General features: G+C 39.1%; 1 protein-coding gene and 1 long non-coding RNA gene across 12 annotated transcripts in view; one reads left to right on the top strand and one right to left on the bottom strand.

The window, feature by feature from the left end:
- Nucleotides 1-17,412, bottom strand: part of LOC131518078 (uncharacterized) — a 129,139-nt gene that overhangs the window by 4,888 nt on the left and 106,839 nt on the right. For all 4 annotated transcript variants that reach the window (XR_009264883.1, XR_009264882.1, XR_009264884.1 and 1 more), the window contains one exon: nt 2,664-2,904. This is a non-coding gene — a long non-coding RNA (uncharacterized LOC131518078). The remainder of the gene's footprint in view (nt 1-2,663; nt 2,905-17,412) is intronic.
- Nucleotides 1-17,412, top strand: part of IQCH (IQ motif containing H) — a 212,130-nt gene that overhangs the window by 107,872 nt on the left and 86,846 nt on the right. For all 8 annotated transcript variants that reach the window (XM_058740614.1, XM_058740613.1, XM_058740617.1 and 5 more), the window contains 3 exons: nt 2,404-2,955; nt 3,660-3,726; nt 15,538-15,621. In XM_058740614.1, coding sequence (XP_058596597.1) covers nt 2,404-2,955; nt 3,660-3,726; nt 15,538-15,621 — 703 coding nt within the window. The remainder of the gene's footprint in view (nt 1-2,403; nt 2,956-3,659; nt 3,727-15,537; nt 15,622-17,412) is intronic.

The raw sequence follows: 17,412 nt of genomic DNA, 5'->3' as shown, positions 1-17,412 counted from the left end.
ATTAGAACCCATTCTTGAAGGAAGGCAGAAACGTACCCACAGGCCATTTCTGTTGGAACCTGTGCCACTTGCCATGACTTCTCCTGCCAGCGCTGATGTCTGCTACACAAGGCATTACTTCTCCAACTCTCTCTTGCCCATCCAAGAATTCGTTTCTATCCACCAAACAGTTTACATTCTCTCTTGATGCCTTGAGAAGATCAGAAAGGGCTAGGGTCTTGGCTAGAAGACTTTTTCCATCATTCCTATGCCTGTCACAACTCTTAAGTTAAAAGTGTGCAAAAAGTTCACTGACATTTAAAGTCTGCCTCTAGGGGCGCCTGGGTGGCTCAGTCGGTTAAGCGTCCTACTCTTGCTTTTGGCTCAGGTCTCGGCTCAGGTCGTGATCTCGTGGTTTTGTGGGTTCGAGCCCCGTGTAGGGCTCTCGGCTGACATCGCAGAGCCTGCTTGGGATTCTGTCTTCCACTTTCTCTACCCCTCCCCCACTAGTGCTGTCTCTGTCTCTCTCAAAATAAATAAATAAACTTAAAAAAAAATTTAAAGTCTGCCTCTAAAGTTCAAGGAAATCCCTCCTCTTGGACTTAACACTTGCTTTTCAGCATTTTTACCTGAGGTGGCAGTCTAATTATTCCACTGCCTGAGAAAAGAAAAAGAATTTGAAGTGTTTCTTTTATTTAAAAAAAAATTGTGTTTGTTTATTGTGCTACTACTATAAATGATCTCTTGGCTTCTTTTAGATAGCTTTCTGCCTTGACTTTGTTAATTGATACCAATTAACATTTGTTTAGTAGAGACAAAGCGTGAACAATCTAACAGTTATACTCAACACAGTGCTGTGACATAATGGTTATTGATTAATTACTCGGGTCTTTTTTTTTTTTTCTTTGAGTTCTCTAAAAACTCTTCAACATGCAGAGAACAATATAATCCTACAATTTGGTAAAGATTGGTAAATGGTGACATATTGAAGACAATCTGTTCCTTAAATCCCTAAGCAAGAAGCAATCAGCACAGTAAGTTGATACCTGGCTTACAGAGGAGAAGGCAGAGCCTGAAATATCTATGCCCACCCTTCCCCCTCCCAGACCATTAGGAACATTTAGACCATAGGGCAGTGTCTGTTTTTCTAATGCAATAGGTTTCACTGATGAAATATAGTGATTTCACACTGGACACAGACACAACCAAAATTTCCTTTTCTTTATTTTTTTGAGGGATACGTGTGACATATGTCACTGTTGTCACCCAAACCTCTTCGGATTTTATTTTTAATCCCATCTATTCAGTTTTTTCATGCAGAAAAGTATAAGGAAAAAAACTGTCCATGACCCCATTCTTAGAGAACCCTCTTGACATTCAGAAGTAAATGTAGTATGTTTACATGACTTAAAATTTCAATCAGTACAGATGGGAGCAAAATGAAAAACCAAAGTCTTCCTTAGTTTTGTTATGAGATTTCAGATTCTCTCTACCTGGGGACAACTCCAGGTATGTCCCTAAGAAGATACGAGATTTAAGTAGAAAAGAACAAATGTCAAGAGAAACCTAGAGAGTGGCAAGGGTGAACACACACAGCATAACACTCCTTGTAAAAACAAAACAAAACAAAACAAAAAACCCTCCTGGATCCTAACAGAAGGTGGCAAAAGAACTGTAAATGTTGGAAAGTGACGACCCATTAGAAAGTCAGAAGAGGTGGGACAGCTTGATGCACACATTTGAAGTTATAGTCAAGACTGCAAAGAAAGATTCCACCCTCCTTTTCAGGACTGGTGGATAACAGACGAACAAGAAAGCAGGAATATGATTCCACTCATGAATGTGTACAAAATGTAAATCGCAGAGACTATGGGTTGGCTGACCATATCAAAGTAAACTAAATGCATAACTTTTATATGATCGGTTTCCTTAAACAATTTTGTAACACTTGTATAAAAAACTTAATAGCTTTAAAAAAAAGTTAATGTTTATTTTTTTGAGAGACAGAGAGAGAGAGAGAGAGAGAGAGAGAATGAGTAGGGGAGGGGCAGAGAGAGAGGAAGACACAGAATCTGAAGCAGGCTCCAGGCTCTGAGCTGTCAGCACAGAGCCCGACGCGGGGCTCAAACTCACAAACCGCGAGATCATGACCTGAGCCAAAGTCAGATGCTTAACCGACTGAGCCACCCAGGTGTCCCAAAAAATTTAATAGCTTTGAGTAACCTCTAAGATATTCTTCTGTTGATGAGTTTCATGAAAAATCCTGGCCAGACTTTCCTATTATGACATGTTTGTAAGTCAAAACTAGGATCCATCTCTTCCTAGCATTGAGTAATGAATGATGATGTGACAGTGTGTGTCTTGACAACTCATTTGAAAAGGTCACAATTATATTTCATCTCTGGTGACGCTTTCCTTCTACAGGCCATGAAAGTCACAATACCTTCTAGAGCTGTGCAATCACCATGGGAGTATGACTTCTCTATTTCTAATGGTGTCATAGACAGGACAGCCCCGGACTTCTCAGCATTCAAGGAACATTTTAATTTATCCTGGGGAAGTATTTTTTCTCTCTTGGAACACATCGAGAAGTTTCTCAGGGACTATGCAATACCAGAAGTTAAAATAAAAGGAAACAATTTGGTAGCCTTCCTTCCAGAGTTTGAGCTGAAGAATAAACTTACCAGATATGACTTTCTCTCACTGGTAGAGAACCCAGTTCACATCCAAATGATGTTAAATCTTCCGGGCCAAAGGTACAAGGGCCAAGATGGAAAATCAGAGGCTGCCATCAAGATCCAAGCCACATGGAAATGCTTCAAAGCGAGACAAATTTTCTTCATTTATCGCCAGCAGAAGTGGGCTTCAGGTGTGATTGCCATCGCGTGGCTCTTACATTGCCATAAGACCCGAGTGAAGAAGATCCTGCAGGAATCACGTGAAAGACACCTGGAGAATTTCCGTATTCGAGCCAAGGTACACAAGGCTGCCAGCTGTTAAGGCAGACCTCTTTTTCTAAACATTTCTTGCTTGAGCGATTGCAGTAAGTTGTCTCTTCATCTTCCCTTTCTCTCTCCAACTACCCTCCCCCTCAGCCTCTCTCTCGCCTTCCGCTCCTCCCCGTGAATGCTGCACAAACCCTACGTGTGTTTGTACATCATATTTTAGCCCTAACCAGGAATCTGGCTTTTGCACCTGTAAAATCTATTGCATTTTTTTCTATAGAAGAAAAGTCCCTTCACTTTGACCATGGTAGTTCTGTCAGAAAATCAATGTTTTAACTGTACTACCTTTTCTCCCTATATATACCTTCTGGCACTTTAATTTGCTAGGAAAAAAAAAAATCCTCTCTTGTCTACATTGCTGTCACCACTTTGTCAGAAAGTATTTAAGTTTGCAGACAGCCTTTTAATTAGTGCTCACAATTTCATTTATGTTTGCTTTCTCTTTTTTTCATTCATATTCTGTTAATTAAGTGAGCTGCCTCTAATCTTCCCCTGCCAGTAGCATCATGTAGCCACCTAATTAAATTAATTGGGGAAGATGTTTTAAGTATGTAATTAAATCAATTAATATAATTTATGCCTGGCTTAACTGTACAGTGGAAAAACAGCTGAAGTTTGACTAGATGAATCCACTACAGCTTCCTGTCACTGATCAATGCTCTTCTTGATTTTTAGCATCTGGCAGCCAACTGGAATCGCATCAGGACCTCCAGGAGGACTATTATCCATATCCCATCATTAGGTATAACACTTTTGCCTGCAAATCTATCAGCAACCTCTATTACCCACCACATTATGGCTCCTTGATTGAGTTCAAGGAAGGCCCCTTGTTTTATTCAAATTGGTCTCGGCAGGAAAATGTTCTCGACATGATGAGAGTAATAACACAGGGCCCTCGCTCGAAACGGCGTTTAATTTGGGGATTAAGCAAATAAAGTCATTATGTGGGGGCTGCTATTCAGTGGAGAGGTGATTTGCTGTAATTCGCTTTCATCTGTATGAAATGAACTAAAAAGTTGTATTTTTTCCCCCTGAAATAACAGATAATGTTTTCGATCTTCTTTAATGATAGAAGAACACAGGCTTGCGTGTGTTGTTGCTGTTACGCCAATAAGCCAGGATATTGCTTGTACACTGTTTTTAATCAAATGTGCAGTCAAAATGATAAGCTACATTCTCTGAAATTATTTAGTTCTAATTACGAGCAGATGGGATGCTTTATTTGCACCTAGGGCGCCTGAGCAAAAGGAAATGCTGTGTGAACAAGAATAATTAAGAAGTTGAATAGTGTTTTTTGCGCTTAAATAATCTGCAGTTTCATGTTAATTAGCACTAATGTAATTATTTAATTACATTTATGAATTGGGGAACTTAAAAGCTGTTGTCTGCAACACAGTGGTAAAATAGGTATGCCAAAATGACATTGGGAATCTCAGAAATCTGCACGGGAAGTTCCTTTAAAACATGAGCTGCTGTCAAAAGGTGTGGGGTGGTCTGCCTCCTTATTTTTGTTTTGTTTTGCTTTTTAACCTACCTGGTGTGTTAAAAATTTCCTGGGTGAGGCCAAATGTCCTAAGCGGACTTGGGAGTTTTGACAAACAGCAAAACTCATCACATCTGCATCTTATATACTACTGGCTCTTTGTTAAGGCCTTTTAAGTAGAGCGATGCATTAAGTAATCTATTGTAGTAGAATTCTAGGTTGTAATTTATTTGTGCTCCTGTGTGAGTATATGTGTTTGTGTACCTATGTACAGTATAGAGCATTTAACACATTCTAACAGTAATACAAAAAGCAAAAAAAATTTTAATTATTATATAAATATAATTATCTTTTAACTTAGTGAAATATTAGTAGTAATAAAGTAATGCAAACTTTCCTAGAATCTAGAGTACTTACATCTAAGTACTCCCAGAAAAGTTAAGAAGGTACTTCAGTTGCACAGTCTTTTAGTTTGGGTCTTTTTATGGCTCGCAGAAGAAATTAGTTCCTCCTCAGGATGTAAGTGAGGTAAAACAGATCTGAATTTCATTCCAACTTGGGCTTTTGTTTTGGTGGGACTAGTTTTGCACACAAAATTAGTCCACACTCAGAAATTGCACTTGTAACCGATTACAACCAGAGAGGCTAATTGCAGACACAATTAACAGACTTGAGTCCTTGGAATAAGGTGCAAGAGCCTTTCGCTTCTGCAATTGTGGACCTGACCTGATATTACGTGGGAAATTTTGTTGTGTTTTCTGTTTTATTCAAAACCAGAAATAAGGGCATATGGATGGCTCAGTTGGTTGAGCATGTGATTCCTGCTTTCTGTTCAGGTCATGATCTCATGGTTTGTGGGACCAAGCCCCACATGGGGCTCTGTGCTGACGGCACACAGCCTGCTTAGGATTCTCTGTCTCCTTCTCTCTGTGCCCTCCCCAGCTCGCACACATGTGCTCTCCCTCTCTCTCTCTCTCGAAATAAATAAATACACTTTAAAAAACCCCGAGAAATAGAACAAGCCGCCTACTTTGCAATGTTGATAGCATGAAGGTATTACAGTCACGATTTCCACAAACTCCTTCCCTCCACCTCTGACCCTTCAAAACCCCGATGCAATCAGCCCTGCAGAGAAGTCTGATAGAAAAGAGCCTTCATCCAAAGAGGTAAAAATTTGAAAATAATGAGCAATAATCTAAACTGGGTAATAAAAAATAATTTTAAATGAAAACATTTTAAAACTCCAAAAGGGTTTGCTGCATATAGATTAGGTAGAAAATAACCTAGTCAAAAACTTGAATTGCATTATTTTAGATATGATATTAAAACTAGCTTTCAGGGTGCCTGAATCTACAGTGACTTCAGCTCAGGTCATGATCTCCCAATTTGTGGGTTCGAGCCCCGTGTCAGGCTCTGTGCTGACAGCTCAGAGCCTAGAGCTGCTTCAGATTCTGTGTCTCCCTCTCTCTCTGCCCCTCCCCTGCTCACGCTCTGTCTCTTTCTCTCTCAAAAATAAATAAATGTAAAAAAAATAAAATAAAAAACTAGTTTTCTTCTAGAAGACATATTCTCAGTTTAAATAAACACATAATAAATCTGAAAGTCTTTCCTATTATAGTAATTTTTGTTTGTTAACAACATAACCCATTTTTTAAAACTTTTTTTTGAATGTTTTTATTTATTTTTGAGAGAGAGAGAGACGGAGACAGAGCATGGAAGGGGTGGGAGGGGACAGAGAGAGAGGGAGACACAGAATCCGAAGCAGACTCCATGAGCTGTCAGCACAGAGCCCAATATGGGGCTTGAACTCATGAGCCACGAGATCATGACCTGAGCTGAAGCACCAAACAGAATAACCCATTTTAAAGTTTATTTATGGGGCGCCTGGGTGGCTCAGTCGGTTAAGCGTCCGACTTCAGCTCAGGTCACGATCTTGCAGTCCGTGAGTTCGAGCCCGGCGTCGGGCTCTGGGCTGATGGCTCAGAGCCTGGAGCCTGTTTCCGATTCTGTGTCTCCCTCTCTCTCTGCCCCTCCCCCGTTCATGCTCTGTCTCTCTCTGCCTCAAAAACAAATAAAAGTTAAAAAAAAAAAATTAAAAAAAAAAAGTTTATTTATTGGGGCTCCTTGGTGGCTGAGCCAATTAAGCATCCAGCTTTCAGCTCAGGGCATGATCTTGCAGTTGGTGAGTTCAAGCCCTGCCTCAGACTCTGTGCTGGCAGCTCAGAGCCTGGAGCCTGCTTCAGATTCTGTGTCTCCCTCTCTCTCTGCCCCTCCCCATACATGCTTTCTCTCTCTCTGTCTATCAAAAATAAATAAAATGTCGAAAAATAGAATAATGTTTATTTATTTATTTTTGAAAGACAGAGTGCAAGCAGGGGAGGGGCAGAGAGAGAGGGAGAGAGAAACCCAAACAGGCTCCATGCTGTCAGCATAGAGCCCAGTGTGGGGCCTGAGTCCACGAACCATGAGACCATGACCTGAGCCGAAATCAAGAGTCTGATGCTTAACCGGCTGAGCCATCCAGGCGCCCCAATAACCCATTTAAAAAAAAATGCTAATCATGCACCTTCTGAGAGATAAGAACAATCACATATTTTTTTTTCAACTAAGCGTTTAAAAAGCCCAATCACACACTTTCACATGAGAAGAATACTTGGGCTCTGATCAAATAGTATTTGTTTCTACATTTAATGCTTTAGGTTTTATAAAATGACCTGTGGCTATTAAATTAAGTTTAAATAACGTTAACCTGTCACTTTGAACTTATTCCACAGATGTAATTCTCAAACCTTTCTTTAGAAGGTTTAGAATGATTATGGTGTACCTTTTTGTGAACCCCACTTTCCCTGTGAATACTTGGAAGATTTTAGCTAGTTGCAACATGGCCACTTTGTCTCCTGCTCCAAGGACTTACCTATACAGTTCATGAAAACAAAAGTAAATAAAAGTGAAGACCATTTTTCTCTAAACACATGCCCCTCTACCAAATCTATTCAATGTAGTAATTTTGTTTTCAGAGGTGGGAGGGAATCACTAGTCAAAATCAGTTGGTAGGCATATAAGATTCAGGTAGGCATTTAACACAAGTTACAGCCTTGTCCCCTTTTGCTCTTTCCATAGGAAATTTGCAATCAATTCTGGTGTAGTGTTAGCCCTAGAAATAATTACACCGTGTTGCTAGCCACTTGGGGTTGCACTAACTTGTTTGAACCCTCAAAATTAAATATTAGTAGCTGATCACTGTACAGTACATTGCAGTTATAAGCATTTGGTTGTTTATGCAGTTTTGCACCCACAAGAATAATTGCATTCTCCAAACCAGTGATCACATGAAGGCCGGCCTTTCAGTAATGTTTTTGACCACAAAATATTTATCAAGTATTTTCAAGTCTGGCTTGATAATATGAACATTAAGATAATTACATATTGCAGAGTAACCCCTTTGAAAGGAGGAGCTAAGAAATTTGATTGAGGGGTGCTTAGCAGTCTCAGTTGGAAGAATATGCAACTCTTGATCTCGGACTCATGAGTTCGAGGCCCACATTGGGTGTAGAGATTACTTAAAAATAAAATCTTTAAAAATAAGTAAATAAATAGGGGCACCTGGGTGGCTCAGTCGGTTAAGCATCCGACTCTTGATTTCGGTTCAGATCATGATCTCGTGGTGGTGACATGAAGCCCTGAGTTGGGCATGGAGCCTGCTCAAGATTCTGTCTCTCCCTGCCACTCTGTCCCTCTCCCTCTCGCATTCACTCTCTCTAATAAATAAATAAATAAATAAATAAATAATCTTAAATAAATACATAAATAATAAAACTTAATCGACTGTTCTATACTTTGAGTAGTATTCCTAGATGTAACAAAAAGTTTTAGCTATTTTTAACAGACAGGAGAGGTGGGATGCTGTTGGTTAACTGTCCGGAGAAAATGATCAGCTTTGTAATTTCCTAAGATGATAAAAAAAAAAAAAAAAAAAAAAAAACACAACACCTCAGTCTTTCCATAGTATATAGGCTAATCTCTTAATTGGATATTAGATATTTTTATCATTTTTATTAATGAAATACAATGAAATACAATAATATAACAAAATAATCTACTATGGTTTATAGCAGGAATAGAATACTAGGGTCTATTTTAAGCAAAATCTATCTGTCAAATGAGAAAGAACTGCAACAAAGAATCCTAATTCCTCTAGAAAAATCAGAGGTCTAAATAAAACCTACAAACTAATTCTGCTTCCAGTTTCTTTGGCTGAGTTACTTCCTCCACTTTTAATTTAACCCCTGTGCTCCTTTATTACAGTGTATCATTTGGTGCTACACTTAAACTCAGTGGCATTTTAAAATCTATTGACATTAAATGAGATGTGCCACGTCTGCAGCTCTGATGCCGTGAGCAGGTATGAGGCACCTCCAGCCAAGTAAACCCCCCCGTGATGATTTTCCTCTCTCACTTCTCTCCCTCCTTTAAAAGAAAAATAGGGAATTATTGAGGTGGGATTTTTCTCTTTTCTCTATGTAATCTTTTATTTCATCGCCAAGTGATTTAATGGCTAAAAGGAATCTATATAGTTCAGCTTCGTTTTTTCCTCTCTGTGAATCACTTCAGCAATGTATCCTTGGAGCAAACACAATTCGTGGTCTCCGAGATACTCCCCTTCCATAAAGTTGTGGATTCTGTTTTTGTGAGTCTCGTGAAAAAACATCTTTCTGCTGATCTGCACTGTCATGGAAGCCTAAAAGATAGAACTTACTTTTGTGTACAACTGACCCTACCCCAAATTGTCATGAGACAGTAGATCCCTAACTCCACTCCCTTCTATCAAAAGATAAGAACTAGGGGTCACTTCCTTTTGTGAACAGGGGCAGGGTAGAGGACCACAGCTAAGAGCATTATAGCTGAAATCACATTTTTACTATGCCTCCAAGCACACTGGCATCCTTCTAGTTTCTTGAGGTGTTTTTTTTTTTTTGAGTGGACACCTCAAAGACATGATAGGCTCTGCTCCTTTCACCTCAGGGCTAGGAAATTAGGACTTTCAATCAAATCTTCATGGTCTTCAATGTATATTTTGGCAGGTAGTTATGGGAACCACAGTTCAGCTATGGAATTGCTACATTAGGTACTTGACACAGATGTACTGCCGAGATCTCCCAGATAGCAGTTCGCCAAAATACACACAGCGTTTGAGATCAGGAACAAAGTACACTTCGACTTTCAAAATTCCTTTACAGCCTGAATTAAAATGAAAACACATTGTATTCATCCAACTAATCCAAATCAACACTCATTCATTGGTTGGACCAGAGTTGGCCCCATGACCCTGTAATATTAAATCACACAGTTGGCCTTGAGCTATCTGATGTTGTACCGTGAAGTACAGAAACAGCATTGAACTGAGTGTCAGTCAGTAACACTAGCTCATGAGCTTTTCGTGAAATGGAGTACTATTAGGATATGCTCTGAAAAGAGTCTTGTATATACTAGGATAAAACTATACTCTTTGCCATTGCCTTCATTCTCATGAAAAAAATATTAAAATGTTTGCTCAGCAGCCCTCAAACTTACACTCGTAACAAGTATTGAGAGCCCTAAAAAGCACTGGTTACATAGGTTATATGCATCAATACCACACTAGAAACCAAGACGGAGAATATTTAAAAATATTTAATTTACTTTCAAGTAACAATAAGAAATCCATCACCAATGTAACCTAAATAACATAATTTTGTTAAACAAAGCCTTTATTTTCCCAAACAAAAAAACTCAATGAGAAGAGTTGCGCTAGTTAACAAGTTTGCAAATCTCTTAATAGAACATAGTTGGATTCTCATATCTATTTCTGTATTCATCTGTTGCAATATGTTGTTTTGACTGAAGCATATGAAGAAAATCTGGCCCTACGCAGATAAGTATTTGGAAAAGGGAAGACTATTTTATATGTTTTATAGCCTTTTCAGATAATTGTGTATATTCTGCTTTGATTTTATACCAAAACTCAACAGTGAATGGTAATTTTTATGTGAGTTACAATGTGGAATTTGAAATTGTATCAATACTTTTTTTGTATTTTGTGAGAGGACAAGACTGAACAAGGTAACCATCATCTCAGTATTATTTGGAAAATAGTTTTGACCTTCCAGAACCACTGAAAGGGTCTCAAGACCTTCCATGGTCGCTAGACCAGGCTTTGGACATCATTGGCTTTAGCTGCATGCAATGCTGGCCCTCCACTGATAAAGCCGTTGATAAAAAGTTCGAACAAGAGAAAGTCTTCACTCTTTTAAACAGGAGACTTTCAGAACCACACAGAATCCATCTGGCCAGGTTAGTTTGAGAATGTTTTCGACACTCAACAAATATTTAAGCACCTCCTATGTTTTCTATGTCACCATCACAAAATTACCTAATCCCCCTTAGCGGTCCCCCCAAGACAATGCTCAGTTTTATTTTCATCAATCTGGCACTGGATATACTACATACATACATAAATAACCAGCTAGGCTCTCACTGTACGTTAATCTCTTATCTCAGTAGCTTGTGCTCTCACACTTGCACAAGTAATTAAAACCTGGGTATAACCATAATGTCTAGATCACATTTCTCTGGATGACTGCAGTCTGCTAATGGATAATTGATTGTGACATATGTCACATGTTCCCTGAAATTTTTACAGTTAGACTACCAAAACTGGATGTTAACTTTTCTTTATGAATTGGAGTAATTCAGGACTACCTCTGTAACAATGTCACTTTTGCTCAGCTCGCATCCAAGTATGCTTTCTTGAATGGAAGAGAAAGGGATGGAGTTATCGCTATTGCTGTTGTCACCTGATATATGCCTGTAGGAGTGTGTGATGCATGTGAACATCACACAGCATGTGTTTCAAAATGGGGAAAATGTTAAGAACTTCTGCTCCAGTCCATCAAATTGAGGCACGGCTGACTACCATCTCAGGCCAGGGTGATTAGATAAATGACGACTTGGTAACTAGAAGTCCATTGCTAACCCCTTCTCTGCCTCGGGGACCCTGGAAGGAATATGACTTGGAGACAAAAGGAACTAGGAGTCAACCACAGGGTGATAAGCAGGCTGTTCAAGAGTATGTGCTCTAATGTAACAGTAGAGGCCTGTCAGAGGCACACACCGGGCCCAAGGAGGCACAGTCACTGAGCACGGCCTCACTCATGGGTTTCTGTGGTTTCTGTGGAAGAAAGGCCAACTCCAGCAGAGCCAGTTCCCTGGGTGCAAAGAGGCCATTAGCATCATCTGATAGGAGTTTGTGCGGGAGTGGGGATAGGGAAGGGAGAGGAGACAAATGAAGGGGTGAAGGTGGAGGGCTAATGGCCAGGAACCATTGATGAGCATCCTTGGCTCAATAGACCAAAAGTAGTCGGGTAACTTCAAAGAGGTGTCTCTCGGGTATCCTCCTCTGGAGTGAAGCAGAGGCATAACATTTTGAGAAATGATGGAACACTCTGTCAAAGAGGATGGTCATAAGGAAGGAGGCTGGGTCCCTCTCTAAAGTGATAAGGAAGAGAGAGTTCCCCGTTATGCCAGTGCTGTTGCCTCCTGCGCTGATGAGGACCCAGAAAAGGCTAGAGGTCCCACTCACCATTCTCTGATCTCCCCCAAATTCTCCAGATCAGAGAACCCATTTTATAAAAGTTGAAAGGGAGGCAACGTATTCGTTTCCTGTCACTCTCTAACAAGTTCCCACGAGCTTAGTGGCTTAAACAATAAAAAAGTATTCCCTTAAAGTAATAATTCTTTGTTCAGAAGTCCGAGAGGGGCTAAATCAAGGTATTGGTAGGATGTGTTCCATTCTAGAGGCTCTATGGGAGAATCTGTTTCCTTCCCCTTTCCAGCTTCTAGAAGCTACCCACAAAGGAGTGAATGAAGAGAGCCGTTGGCCTCCTTCTTCCGTCTTTAACACCAGCAACAAGCATCTCTCTGTGCCTTTCTTCTATGGTCACACCTTCTCTGACTCTCTCCTCTCCTGTTTCCCTCTTCTACTTTTAAGAATTTTTGTGATTACATTGGATCTAACCAAATAATCCAGGGCAATCCCCTTATTTCAAGGTCAGCTGATTAGCAAGCTTAATTCCATTTGCAACTTGATTTCCCCTTTGCCATGTAACCTAATGTATTCACAGGTTCCAGGGATGAGGACACGGACATCTCTGGAGGGCCATTTTCTGCCTGCAGCAACAATTAGAAATAAAAGTGAGAGAAGAGGCAAAGACTTTATCCCTTCTGGAGATCTCTGCTCACACCTGATGAGTGTTGCCTTCTTTCTTCTTTTATGCAACCACATTTCTGCAAGACCTAAATATGTCCTGTCCAAACTGTATAGTAATGTGCAAGTATATATGATCTTGGACAAGAGGCAAGACACTTAAAGTAGATGGTGTCTCAAGGCTCCCCCAGTGACCTTTGAAGTACCATGTCTCCGTAGATTATATTCTCAAGTGTCATGTTTCATCACCTCCAAGCAGGTCTGCTGAGCTCCCCAACGCCACAGCATCCTTGCTGATAGCCACTGGTTAAGTCACTATTGTATTTAATATATGCACTATCAGCATCAATGAGGGTTTTTCACCCAGGGGTCAACACATGTACTCTGTGGGTGTACAAGACATAAGGATAGGGGTGCCTGGGTGGCTCAATCAGTTGAGCATCTGACTTTGGCTCAGGCCATGATTTGGCAGTTCATAAGTTTGAGCCCCACTTTGGGCTCTGTGCTAACATCTCAGAGCCTGGAGCCTGCTTCAGATTCTGTGTTGTGCTCTCTCTCTGCTCCTTTCCCGCTCTCTCTCTCTCAAAAATAAACATAAAATTTTTTTTAAAAACGGGGTGCCTGGGTGGCTCAGTCAGTTGAGCGTCCAACTTCAGCTCAGGTCATGATCTCGCAGTTTGTGAGTTCGAGCCCCACGTCGGGCTCTGTGCTGACAGCTCAGAGCCTGGGGCCTGCTTCAGATCCTGTGTGTCTCTCTCTGCCCCTCCCCCACTCACACTCTGTCTCTTTCTCTCCTTCAAAAATAAACATTAAAAAAAAAATTTTTTTTTAGTTTTTTTAAAGACGTAATTATAAATCTGACTTAAAAAAAAATTGACTCCCAACTTCTGCTCTGGGGATGGCAACAGTCATTACATTGTATCTTGTCCATGTAGAATGGTCTCTTGCTTGTCACAGGATTTGTTGTTGCCGTTGTTATAGGCTTTGGAAGTATGTCTATCCCCCATAACATCAAAATACCTTATGTTTACACAGCATTTACAAAATGTCTTCATATCTGTTACTTCATATGATCCTCTATAACAACGTTCTGAGATTGCTTTCAGTTCTTTGAAACAGGTGTATTGGTAACCGGTTCTATCATAATTTTTCATAGACATTTTATTATGCATTCTGATCAATGGTAACAGAGGTACCAAGTCATTTGTTGGAAAACTGACCTCCAGCTCTTGGCTGCAACACAGACTTACTCACTCACATGCTGCACGCGCGGCAACAAAGTGATCAGACATCCTTTATATTTTAAATTGGACATCATCTTAATGAGACATCTCACACTGCCTTTTATCTTTACTTCTGAAAGGAAATGCATTCATGGAATGCTCTCAGGCACTTTTCTTACTCATACTTTATCCTTTAGGCATTTTTCCTGCCTTCTTATAGTTTTGATATAGGAGTTACTCACAATAATCTTCCTAAACAGTTATCTGAATATCAACAGAATTATACAATATGCAAAATCCTACAATAAGTTAAAACGATCACACATCAAGACAGCATTGTTTGCAGCAGTCTGTATTAACTTTCATATGTGGAATGAAGTTCCCGAAACTACTTCAGAAATTACTAATTTTTCAAAAATAAGTCACCTAATTTGTCCTTCTGCCTCTTTAGTTCTTAAGTTCATCTGCATAAAGCAAACGGGAGACTTTAAGATGAATTGTAAACTCATTTAATTTCCAGACATTGTCTGGTGTTTAAACACTGACATCAAAGCAAAGAGCCAATTATCAGAGTGCATTTGATCTGAAGCCCTGTTGCCTGAATTGCTATAGTTTTCCTTATGCCGAAAAGGAAATCTGTGTCACATCTCAAAGATGCAATATTTAAAATCACTTTATCTATAGCAGCCTCACTTGAAACATGTGTTTGGGCTCACTAACCACAAGGAGGCATTGAAGCATCTCTTCAAAATGTGAAAAGCAATTTTACTTAAAAAAAAAAAAAAAGTTGCACCTACAGTTGCTGAATTTCATATAAGCAATTATACCTGCCTGTGAGTATGCACGCCTTTTAAGTTCATGTTTTGAGCCACTTATTTTTTTAACCCCTGAAATGCCAGCACAAAGTGTTGCCGCCATTGCATCTTTTGTGAAAGATTTTTGGACAACAGTAATCCATACGCAATTTTCTCCTGCTCTGTTTCCAGTGAACATGAAGGCCAGCCACAGGACTTTTATTAGTACTGACAAAGTAACTGCATTACCCTTTATTGCCCTTTAAAAGGTTCAAATTTCTTTTGACCCGGTGAGCAGAAGTATATTTCTTAAGTATTCAGAATTACTTAAACACATATTCCTGACAGCAAGGGGTATCTCTGAAATCTGTGTGTCAGTTTAGAATGATTTTGGGGACACATCTTCAAAATGCTCCACAGAAAGCACAAGTTAAAAGAGCCAACATAGTTTTGTTTTTGTTTTTGTTTTAAACCCTGAGCAATAATTTTCTTCAATGTTGTTTTGAACCTTCACGTTAAACATCAGAAATTTTCCTCATGTTTTTCTGATCTTGATTCCCGGTGATTTTGCTGGTGTTGAAAAATATGAACCCTTCTCTTGCAGAATATGCTGCTTAGCACATCTTCCAGAATAATGCTTAATCCCCTGAGAAGCAAGGATCTCAGTCTCAGGAGTTAGACTGTGTCTGCAGGATGCTGCAGAGAAAATTCTTTCCTGGAAATGTGGACTGTGACACTTGGAAATCCTAGCGTGCCATTTTGCCATACTGACTTGCTCTTTCTGCGTTTCGACACCCTGTTTGTCTTTTAGGATATTCCCAGCCTGTGCGACAAAATATTGACGACTTCAACACAAAGCAGAACATGCAGCTGGGGCGGCTGTGTGACATCTTAGGTACAGTAAATACTTTCACGCAAATGACTCTTTGGAATGTTTATCAGAGGATGTTGATAAAAGTGTTTATTTTTTTGCTTTCCCCCCCCCCCCCACAAGGAAAAAGTGTGGATTTCTAATCTACTTTGCAGGGCAATTACATGTTTTGTTTTAAAGAACAGATTTATAGTGGAGCCAACTTGAGTTAAAAAATGACATTTTTAATTAATTTAGTTGGGTAGCTTTTCTAAATTCTAAGGATTTCTCCCCTATAGCCTCAAATCTTCTTCATTTACTGAATCTGGCAGTGAATGAAGCCAACATTTTACATTTGTGTCAATACTGTCTATTCTATTATCTGGGGAATAAGTGGAAAGTGGTATCAGAAATGAAAAACATTGTTTTCATTATAAGACTAAGAGGGACGAGAAGATAGACTTTTAAAAGAAGCTTTTATTTAAATATATATCATCTTGTTATTAGAAGAAAGGAGATGCTCGTGGAGGGAATTTTTAGAAATATAAACCTCCAGTTGAAGATACATTTTTGTAAAAGTCAAGTTCTGATACTGGCTTGATCAGTTCTAAATCAGACACCAACCTGGGCCAGGAGAGAAGAATACAAGAATGCCATGGCTTTGGTCAGTGCTATTCAAGGCTAGGGTTTAAGTGAGGCTTAAAGAATAAAGGTTGCCAAGGGTAAGCACTAATACTGAATGGGTTTAGGAGGTACTGGCCAAAAATTCAGGGTAAACAAAAACTAGGTTTTTATTAGTTACTAAATAAGAACTTCTGTGTTTTTGTGAAAATATAACTGCTTCGGCCCTTATTTAAGCAGAACAAGGAAGAATTTTAAATTATCAATGACCAACTTAGCTGGCTCCCTGGCATGACATACTTTACATGATTCATATATATTTCAGCATCATTATTATTTTATAAATGCCATTTGGTAACAAAAATACATCAGTACTAGAAATTTACAGTGTCCTAAAATAATAATAGTGTAATTGCTTTAATCTATTATGTAGGCACTAATATTGTTTTTCAGTATTACAAAAAAAATTTTTTTTAATGACTTGAGATTGATTTGTTAGTGCTGAGCTATTTCAACTAAAAACCTGACTGGGTGGAAACCACTGAACTGCAGCAGAGGGCAGACTTTGCTCTAATTTATTTGCATTAATTTTTTCTCTAGCTTTTTATATACCCTTCTATATATAGCACAAACCATCACCAAAGAATTTCTTTACAAAAGAGTCTCATTATTTGAAAGACTTGAAAGTATTAGGTTTCTATTTTAAATAACTCAATAATTCAGTCTATGCCTACCTGTGATGGAAAATTTTGCTAATATGAACACTTCTGAGATACTATGAACCAAATGCTTTTTTTTGGTACACTCTCATCATGATATAGCGATTCGATCCTAAACCCTCTTCAAGAGGAGTAATGGAAGTTTAGAAACAGTTGTTAGAGGGTAGAAAAAGTACCTGCTGGTGAAATTTAAAGAAAAAATGAAGAAACTAGGAAGATTAGTAATTTTATGTAAGAATACATGATTATCTTTTTTTAAATTATTATTCCATTAATTCTTAGCAAAGTGTGTCCCGTTTTTGCTTCTTCAGGGGAAACAAAGAGATCTGATCAGGTTGGTAAGACCTGTCATTCAGATATTGGTTGTAAAGTCAGGGTATCAGGTGGAGACCCCAATGGCTAGTATTTTCAATTCCTAGAGGAGTTAAGCAAGAGAGTGGCTTTTATTGACTATTGACTAGCAACCAAAGCAATCTTTGTCTTCATATTAATTGCT

The sequence above is a fragment of the Neofelis nebulosa genome, chromosome 7 (genome assembly GCF_028018385.1).
Source record: "Neofelis nebulosa isolate mNeoNeb1 chromosome 7, mNeoNeb1.pri, whole genome shotgun sequence".
NCBI lineage: Eukaryota > Metazoa > Chordata > Mammalia > Carnivora > Felidae > Neofelis > Neofelis nebulosa.
This window is presented reverse-complemented; position numbering and strand designations above follow the sequence as displayed.